This window comes from Oncorhynchus clarkii, chromosome 24 (genome assembly GCF_045791955.1).
Source record: "Oncorhynchus clarkii lewisi isolate Uvic-CL-2024 chromosome 24, UVic_Ocla_1.0, whole genome shotgun sequence".
Taxonomy (NCBI): Eukaryota; Metazoa; Chordata; class Actinopteri; order Salmoniformes; family Salmonidae; genus Oncorhynchus; species Oncorhynchus clarkii.
The window spans coordinates 6,913,061-6,922,428 of NC_092170.1; the positions used below are offsets into that span (position 1 = coordinate 6,913,061).

Sequence of the window (9,368 nt, forward strand, 5' to 3'; positions counted from 1 at the left end):
CCCATTGTCACGCTGACAAGGGAATGATGAACTATCAGTTTCTCATTACTGAACCGCGAACCACTAACGGTGCTGTGGGTTGACTTTTAAATACTTTTTATTGTGCTCCGATTCTTTTTTGTCGTTGCGATGACCCATGAAGCTCACTGGAGATAGAGGGCAACTGATCAACCTATTAAAGATGGGAAACACTTATTGGATATCATTCGACATGGTCATTTAAAGTCATTGTGAAAAGGAAGCGTAACTCAAGTAAAGAGATTGCGTGTCACTCTGTTTCACATTGAGCAACTATTCACTTTTTGTCATCTTTAAAAATAGCAGCCCCGCAAACGGCACAGCAGTGGTTTGGCCAGGCGTCAGCTGTCATCTGAAGGCATTCAGTTTTGTTGCTATGCAGGGAGTGAGCAGAGGGGTGTAAAGATTAGGGATGAAACAAAAGCCATCTTATCTCCATATGAAATCTGATCCGCTTGGCCACCCCCCACCCTACACACGCACACAACTCCCCACACACTCTGAATAACAAAAGGACTAACTATAGAAGAGTAGTCCCGTTACAGTAGCCAACAGATGAATCTGTGGGTCGTGTTTCTATTGAGCTGCTTTACATTGAAACAAAAGTTCCAAAGAAAATCAGTGTAGCTGTGTTATAACTAGGTTAGCGCGACAGGATGCTGTCGGCAAACAAACCAAAAGTTTCTCAGTGTGCTATACACAAGTTATTTGGAGCGACTCAGCAGAATTTGAAGAGGCTGATGTTCATTTGGGAATTTGGTCAATATTATGCAAAAACAACGACGGCTCCATGACAAATTCAGTCTTTGTAACTGTAGTGCTGCATTTCACAGATGCCACCATTGTGGGCAGATTCCCCCAACCACCTTGAAGGCAGAGGAAATACAATTAAATGTAAGATTAAACAATGTTTAAAAAAAGTTTATTTCCAGTACAACAAAATATATTAAACTTAATACAAACTCAAAAAGTTCTATAAATACATTAAAATAAATTAAACTTAATTTACTAAAGATTCTCCATTATCACTAAACAAGCTTGAAACATGGTCAAAAAGGTATTTAAATACAATGGAATGCAAAAAAAAAAAAAGCACCCACTCTCAGAACCAACTACCAAAACATCTCAGATACAAATCATCTACCATTAGATCTCCCCAAGGACTTCTAGAATGACACTACGATTCAAACTACTGAACCAGGTGCCGTTTAGGTCCAACTCAATAGAATCGGATTCCAACGGCAACCCAGTTGAATCATATCACTTTGCCATGCACATGTATTTTTCTGCTCATCGGGGATTACGTGCAATCTACCACACAAGGGACATACACTCTCGGTGCGTCTTCAGAACGTCTACATACAACTTCAAACATTTGCAGAGATTACAGAAACAAGTGAGAAAACAATTATTCATTCTCACAAGCCACCTTGCTAAGTAAAGTTAGGAAACCAATTTAAGCTTTGATCTAAAATAGAGAGGAAAAAAAAATCCAAGGTCCAACTAACAATGAAAATTGCAGTTTTCAACAACATATAAAAAAAAAAAAAAAAAACTGTAAAAGTTTACAGGCACTGAAGTCATTCAAAAAAAACTAAAGTGGGTTTTTGGAAAGGTCAATTTCTTAAGCCCAGTCAGAAGAACAGTGTACAATAAAACAAATATCACAATAGTCAACCAACATTCATAGTGGTAAATCTAACTTGGCAGAGATGCATTGTGTCTTTGGCTTTGGCTTTTTTTAACATTCTAAGATTCATCAATTGCTTCTCAAACTGTCATTTACATGACTAGTTCACTTCTTACAACTGCAGGTGACAGGAATGGAGGACTTCCTGGGGCAATAACATTGATTACACTATTTTTCTCTCTCCAAAATAGTCAGTGCAATGCAACTCTGGCACCTTGCCTTGTTGTCAACTTGTACCTCAATTGTACAGCTTAATTTCACTTGAGCTTAACTGAAGCACATTTCTGCATCAAGCATTTGCCCGTAAAAATACATTAGGTACACAATAGTATGCAGTCATGGTTCTTAAAAAAAAAAAAAAAAAAACGCAAGTCCTACCTAGAGGAAAAAGCTAGTGCCGCTGCAGAACTCGCTGCTGAAGCCCTCGTCAGGCACTGAGAGCTGGCTGAAGATAGGCAGCCGCCGACCAGACCCATCTGGACCAGAGGAGTCAGACCCACTGAGGCTGCTGGCTGAGCTGCCACACCCACCCTCGTGGTCAGACAGGGAGGTATAGGAGAGGCTCCTGGCCCTGAGAGCAGGCCCACAGGGGGGACTCTGGCTCTGCTGCAGGCTGCAGCCCTCTGATAAGGTACAGGGGTTCTGGGAGGGGGAAGGCACAGGGGACAGCCCACAGAGGGAACAGCCTGAGTCAGGAGAGGGAAGAAACTGAGACTGGAGTTCATGGGCCGGCTCAAAGACACAGCCCACCTCAGAGGAGGCGTGGGAGAGCAGGTCGGTTATATCAGCTGGGGTGGGAGGGGAGACTGAAGGCACAAGGAGGAAGGGGTGGGGGAGGGAGTGCTCCAGGGGCTGTGGAGGGGTGGAGGGGAAGCCTCCGAAGCTGAAGCTCTGCCTAAGTAGAGGGGGTTGTCTGGTTCGGGGGGTTTGAGGACCAGGCCCAGGTCTGGCAGGACCAGGGCCCAGGTCGTCCTCATTGTTATGAACAAAGTGGCAGCGGATGCCGTAAGGACAGAAGCCAATGGTGTGGAAGGTGCGACAAGGCTCCGTCTTGTACCTGGGGTGTCTGTTGAGGTCACGCATCTCATCAAAGCCGTGGGCAAACTGGCACTTCCCCCCGTACTTACAGATGCCACTCTCAGCAAAGGTGCGGCAGAGTTCAGTCTTATAGCGTGAGGAGGTGGGAGACCCAGAGACAGGGCCACCAGTAGGGGAGGCTGGGGGCTGTTTAGGCTCTGTAGAGGCCCAGCCTAGGGTGCACGTGCTGGGCTCCACCATGCTGACCGAGCGCTCAGCCCAGAATGACATCTTCAATCTTGATGGGAGTGAGGCCTCTGTGTTCTGCCCCCAGTGGCTGGAGGTCATGGTTGCACTTTCTGTGGAGTGAGTAGAGAGGGCAGAGCTAGATGCAGAGAGGGAACATGGGGTCCAGGGCTTATTGTAACCAACAGGTCTCACTGGGAATGTTGACTGCTTGGATGCGTCCCGGAGGTCCAGGCTCAGAAGCTGCTGAATAGACAGTAAGAAAAAAGTTATGCATCTACATTTTCAAAACAAAAAGATGACTAGTTTTCTTTAGACAACAAACCATGTTAAGCCAAGAACAGCATCTCATGTTAACTTCATCTGGAGGACCCACTTCTACATAAAAACAATGACAGGAAATAGCAAAAACCAAGGGAAACTTAGCACAGTCAATCAACTGAGACTGTTCTATTCTGTCCAAAGGCCTAACATTAGCATGTTAAACTTTGTAAGGATTATACTTTCAAATGCCCAAAGAAACAGCATAGTTCAACTCAGTCGACCATCTAGTTAGGTGCTGTAAGATTTACTTCGCAAATGGCCAATTGTTAAATGTGCAAGAAAGGCTACTGTGGGTGACTTAGGCTAATGCAACTTCTCAGTTTTGCTTTTACCTCTAGCTAGTTGCTTGGATTCAGTTAGAAAGTTAGCAGAATATCGTTACTATAACTAGCGAATACCATTTTGAAGCGCGCACAAAATCTAATTGAAATGCACGTTGGTTAATCTACACATGGATAAAATCGGTGCTCCACGTTTAGCTTGTGCACGGAAAGCTTCAATTGTATGTTGGAAACGAATGTTTAGTTGAAGAGCAATCGAGCTAGTGTTAACACGTTAACCAACAACAGTTTGAGTCATTTCTAGTGAAACAAGTTCTTAACGCACGCAGTTCCAAAATGCAGCATTGCAAATTCACTCACTACCGGTATTCATTCGAAATCGACTGGTTGGCAAGTTGAACTAATTATGGATATAGAATGCAGGATTTTGAGAATTTAAAAGGCATCCGTTGATTTGTGCAACATAGACTTGCTAACTAAGTAGCTATTTTTAATGGTATAAAAATCATAAAAATTACCTTGCACATAACCTCTTCCAAATCAAGAAATGTATTAAGCGCGTATGGCATTTTCTTGAGATGGGGTTCCATCTTGGACACACGGGGAAGTATGTTAGCTCCAGTTGTCAAACTTTTCAAAGTTTCCTGTACGAACTGCAAACTGTTGGTCCACGTGTGGTTTTAACGCTACACTGTATACGATAGCCACACCCCCGCACCAACTCGCATCCCTCTGCATGGCCCACCGTGCAGCCGAGTAGTTGGATGCATACCAGTCAGGCAAAACAGCACATCACAACAACAAATAACATTTTGATGAACATCAATATTGGACAACATAACATTTCTCCCGTACAATCCATTTTGGATTTTGAGTGAATACGTTTGGATTTTGAGTGAAGACGCCAGATATATGTTGCAGTTTGATGAAGCCAGAAGCCACAAGCACATCATTATTTACGGTCAAATTGGACAAGATGATGAAGTTGGTGCGCTTTTCTCCTCACATAAATTGTAAATGAGCAGATGATAGGATGCAATAGCAATGTAGCAATTCAAACCAATGTCAGTGCATTGCAATGAGCAACAGAACCTCATGTAAAATATCATCATTCTGCATACCATCCAAGAACACATGTAATGAATCCAACACAAGTTGTGTCCATAACATGCTCATTCAAATGCATGGCCACATTGGCCAGCATGGCAATGCTTTTTAAACCGTTATTTAACTAGGCAAGTCAGTTAAGAACAAATTCTTATTTAAAATGACAGCCTACCCCGGCCAACGCTGGGCCAATTGTGCACCGCCCTATGAAACTCCCAATCACGGCCGGATGTGATACAGCCTGGATTCAAACCAGGGACTTTAGTAACGCCTCTTGCACTGAGATGCAGTGCCTTAGACCCCTGCGCCACTCAGGAGCCCCATGCTATAGTCACAAACCTTCTCAATTGTGGAGTCTGTAACCCACATGATTAACTTATGGAAATCTCATACTACACATCAATATATAGTTTCATCCTCAAGGCTCACCAAATTAAAACATCAAACCCGTTGTGAGTGTGTGTCCATATGGAGGAGGATCTTGAATTACCTTGATGTCATGATCACGGGGGAGTTATGGTCCTGGTCAGATAAACAAGTGTTGGCTAGACCAGGCAGAGCCCTCCAGTAGCATCAGCCACTGGAGCTCAAACATACAGAGACGACAGGCCTCCTGGAGAAAGGCCTTTGATTTCAGAGGTGGAAGGTGTTGAATGTTTTCACCCTCAGGCCAGAGATACAGACATTAAAGCCAATGATGCCTGGAGGTGATGGAAGGCAGGCAGGGGGGACGTAGTCACACATGCAGCCAGCATTGGGGACGTTGGTTTAGAGGTAGCGCGGTCAGGGACGGCAGACTAAAAACCTACCAGACGCAGCGTGAGTGGAGATGGTCCTGGGGATGTTTGGCAGACACATAGTATGCGATCTTGGATGTTCAACACTAAGAAACTGTTGCAGGACCCTATCAATTGCAGTCTTATCCCATTGTCCCAATCTCTCTCAGTATGTAGTCAGTGACAACTTGTTAGTTCACATTATGGTCCCCTTTTGCTATAATGAGCATCGCACCTTGTTGAGGGAAAGGAGAACAGACTGAGGAGGAGGAATAGGGGGTAGACAGAGGGTTAAGTTAGGCCAAAGGGGCTTTTGGAGACAAAAGGGCACTTGTGAACAAGCTGACTTAGGTCTTATGTCCATGCACTTAAGGTCTTTCAGTAACATAACTTGAGCACAGGACAATGCCGAAAGAAAAGCTTTGTTTTGGTTATGCCCAAAGCTCAATGGTTTGTGCCCTCTCGAAACAGCAGCACATTTTAATCAAAGGTCCTCTTTGTGAGACGAAGGAAACTATAGCAGAGTTCAAAACAGGCTCCTCTATCCACCCCCCCCCCCCCCCCCAGTATCAATTGTAAAAACTGAAAATGAATGTCACAACAATTAAGAAATCAAACCTCATTACAATAATTTAATGTAATGCTTTATTAAAGTGGTAAGACGAAGAAGAACGACTGTTTTCAAATTCTGGAGCCAAATGCAAAGAATAGGAAACGGACGAAAATTGTGATTCTGCAATATTTTAACCGTTCAAAAAATGAAGTTGCTGTTCTATAATCACAGTGAAATAACCCATGACTCTGGGTTCCATTAAAAGAGGACCAAAAAACATAGGAACAGCCCTGAGGGAACAGCCCTGACCACTGTGCTAGCTGTAGAATAGATTATGTGGACCATGACAAATGTCATGACAAATGTGGACCATGACAAATGCAAACACCTCACAGACAAGACCTCCAAACCGTCTGGTCTAAAGACCATTCGAGTGTGGTAAACATCAATCTGTGAGTTTAAGCGGAGCATTAAGGGCTTCTATGTTTGATGCAATGTTGTCCAAAAGCAGGGGGAGTGGGTGAGTTTTGTGTGGCTAGGAAGAGAAGGCCGGGAGAAGAGGTGGATGTGCATCCTTGCCTCTTTTAGGTCAGCTTGGTTAATAGGGCTTTAGTGCATAATGAGTAAGATGTTTTTGGGCTAACAATGCCTTCCTCCCCCATTGAAGATGTGAAGGGGAGTGGTTTGACTGGAAGGGACTGGGGGAGGGGTATTGGGGGTAATGTGTGATTGTTTTAGGGGGAAGAGTGTCAGGAGGTACTGAAGAGCCCAGTCCCAAAACTCTTCTCCTGAGTGATGGTGGTGTGTGTGTGTGTGTGTGTGAGAGAGCATACCTGTGGGATGTGATTAGGGTTTGGCCGTCATTGTAAATAAGAACGTGTTTTTCACTGACTTGCCTAGTTAGATAAAGGTTAAATAAAACATATTTCAAGTGTAATACCCACCAATACACATGATTAATCTACTCTAAAAAATATTTTCCACAGTTGTGATGCAAAATGGCCAGGTTTTTCCTCTTTATAAACTGGGAAGTTTGGGTCATGGATGCTGATTGGCTGACAGCCGTGGTATATCAGACATTATAAACTGGGTGGTTCGAACTCTGAATGCTGATTGGCTGAAAGCCATGTTATACCACAGCAATATACCACGGCTAAAGGCTATATCTAGGCACTCCACATTGCATCATGCTTAAGAACAGCCCTTAGCTGTGGTGTATTGACCATATACCACAACCCCTCGGTCCTTATTGCTTAAATATATCACAGGTATGACGCAAAGCTACTTGTTTACTGTTGTCATTATGTTGTTAACCAGTTTATAATAGTAAAATGGCACCTCTGGGATTTCTGGTATATAGCCAATATACCATGGCTAAGGGTTGTTCTTAGGCACAACACACCACGGAGTGCCTGGATACAGCCCTTAGTCGTGGTATATTGACTGAGGGACTGTCATGTCCAACTTAATTGGTACAGAATATTCAAGATTTCCAGGAACATACTTATGCAATAAGGCCTGAGGGGGTATAGTATATAGCCAATACACCACTGCGGTGCGTCGTGCATAAGAACAGCCCTTAGCCGTGGTATATTATTGGCCATATACCATACCCCCTCGGGCCTTATTACTTAAGTATGTTTCTGGAAATCTTGAATATTCTGTACCAAGTATGTTGGACATGACAGTCCCTCAACCAGTTCTATACTCTGGCAGCTCTGTCTAGTGCGTCCCTAGGCCTTTTGATGTGTCTCCTTCATATTGGTCTGTGAGGCCTATTTCAAGTCATAGTCCTACTTCATTGCTAATGAGACAAACAACAACAGTCTGGGCCTGGAATCAGAGGTGTACCACCTGTAGCCTACTCTTTCAGGCTAGCTCCCGTGATCTTCGGCTCTGGGCCATTTGCACACAGCCCTGTGACAGCGGGTCGCCCCGTTTGTTTGTCCTCTCCAATGCAAATCTGTTGTGATTTCATTTGCAGGTGATGAACCCCACTGCGTGTTATAACGTGTCACACACACTGATGTCCACTGTTTGACACCATAGATCTGTGCCTGAACACCGGAGAGCCAGCTTGTGCTCAGGTAGCCAAAGCGATAGTTAAAATACTGTAAATGGCTATGCCAAAGATTTGATGATAACCAACTGTAGTATTTTATGGATTGTAATGTTAGAAGTGTGTCTAAAGACCTATATTCTTCTGTAAGAGAGTAGTGCACAGCGTTAACCGTGGATAGTGTTAACTGCCAGAGAGATCCTGAGGGGATGCCAATAGCAGGTGATACACCTCTACTTAAGACAAGCCAAAACAATCTCTCATCCCAAGGGGAGGTATTCACTCTGTCAGGACAGAATGACAGGTAAAAACCTTCCCCACCACAACCTCTCTTGCCAAGGTGTTGGTGTGTGTTTGTGTCTATGTTTGTGAGCATGAGAGTGTATGACACTGAACAGGCTGAGGGGATATGGGTGGGTGGGTGGGCGGTGGGGGGGGTACTTTAATCAGCCACAGCCCTGGAGCAGAGAGGAGTCTGGTTACCCCGACACAAACAAACGGCTCGACCAACAGATCGGGTCTCCAGAAAACCACAACCATATACAAGATAATGAACGTTTGGCAATACTCCAAAGTTTGCCCAGGGGTTATGGATGAGTTATCAAGAATCACTCTGGTTTGTTGTTAGAGGATGTGCCATCCAGTGCAGGCAATGAGATAAAGCACAAGGGAGGATGGAGGAAGATTGATTTCTGATGGTCCTTCTCACTGGATTTGTTTAGCCAGATATAATTGCAAAACCACATGAGGCATTTGGGCCTTAAACTACTCAGCATGCTCTCTTCACAAAAGTGGAGTTTTTGAAAGAGCATTAGGGAATGGCAGGTCATGGTGAGGGGTCCAAATGGCATGTACTTGGCAACTCGATCCAAGGGGTCAGCTCGGTTGTTAAATGCCTAGTATAGCAAAAGGACCAGAAAGGGCATGAAACACTTTCACACAACGCATTGGAACAAACACACAATCTGCAGTAATGGCAGGAAAATGTATAAATATCTAATAGAGTATGATTTCAGAGCATTTAGAGCAACGTTTTAATCAAGTGATGCTTTTTAGATCACTGAAAATCATTTAGTGACAATACTGACCTGACCTCTTCATTTTTGTGGACATTTTCATTTACTCGTGAGGAGTCAGTATATCATTTGAGCCTTGGCTTTAATATGTTGACATACACCAGCTGCAACAACCTAGCCACAAACCCCTTACTCATGGGAGAATGGAGGTAGAGAGGTAGAGTGAGAGTGGAAAAATCTTTTCTTTTAATCTTTGGATATGAGAGGGGAGACGGTGCTTT

At 44.0% G+C, this 9,368-nt stretch overlaps 1 protein-coding gene across 2 annotated transcripts; it reads right to left on the reverse strand.

The window, feature by feature from the left end:
- Positions 1–923: 923 nt before the first annotated feature.
- LOC139382804 (mRNA decay activator protein ZFP36-like) lies at positions 924–4,239 on the reverse strand. 2 transcript variants are annotated; one of them, XM_071127021.1, is made up of 2 exons: positions 4,095–4,239; positions 924–3,217 (listed from the first exon to the last, which is right to left on the reverse strand). In XM_071127021.1, exons 1-2 carry the CDS (start codon positions 4,164–4,166, stop codon positions 2,087–2,089), a joined length of 1,203 nt encoding a protein of 400 aa, XP_070983122.1. In that variant the 5' UTR covers positions 4,167–4,239; the 3' UTR covers positions 924–2,086. The 2 variants fall into 2 exon arrangements, with proteins under 2 accessions (XP_070983122.1, XP_070983123.1); XM_071127022.1 differs by having other exon boundaries at positions 924–3,214; positions 4,095–4,225.
- Positions 4,240–9,368: the final 5,129 nt, after the last annotated feature.

What these genes read in the sequence shown, in the direction of transcription:
- LOC139382804 (XM_071127021.1), bottom strand. Translation starts at nt 4,166, where the DNA reads ATGGAACCCCATCTCAAGAAAATGCCATACGCGCTTAATACATTTCTT. An exon ending in TGGAAGAGGTTATGTGCAAG is followed by an intron (nt 3,218 to 4,094) that starts GTAATTTTTATG and finishes CTGTCTATTCAG; the next exon opens with CAGCTTCTGAGCCTGGACCT.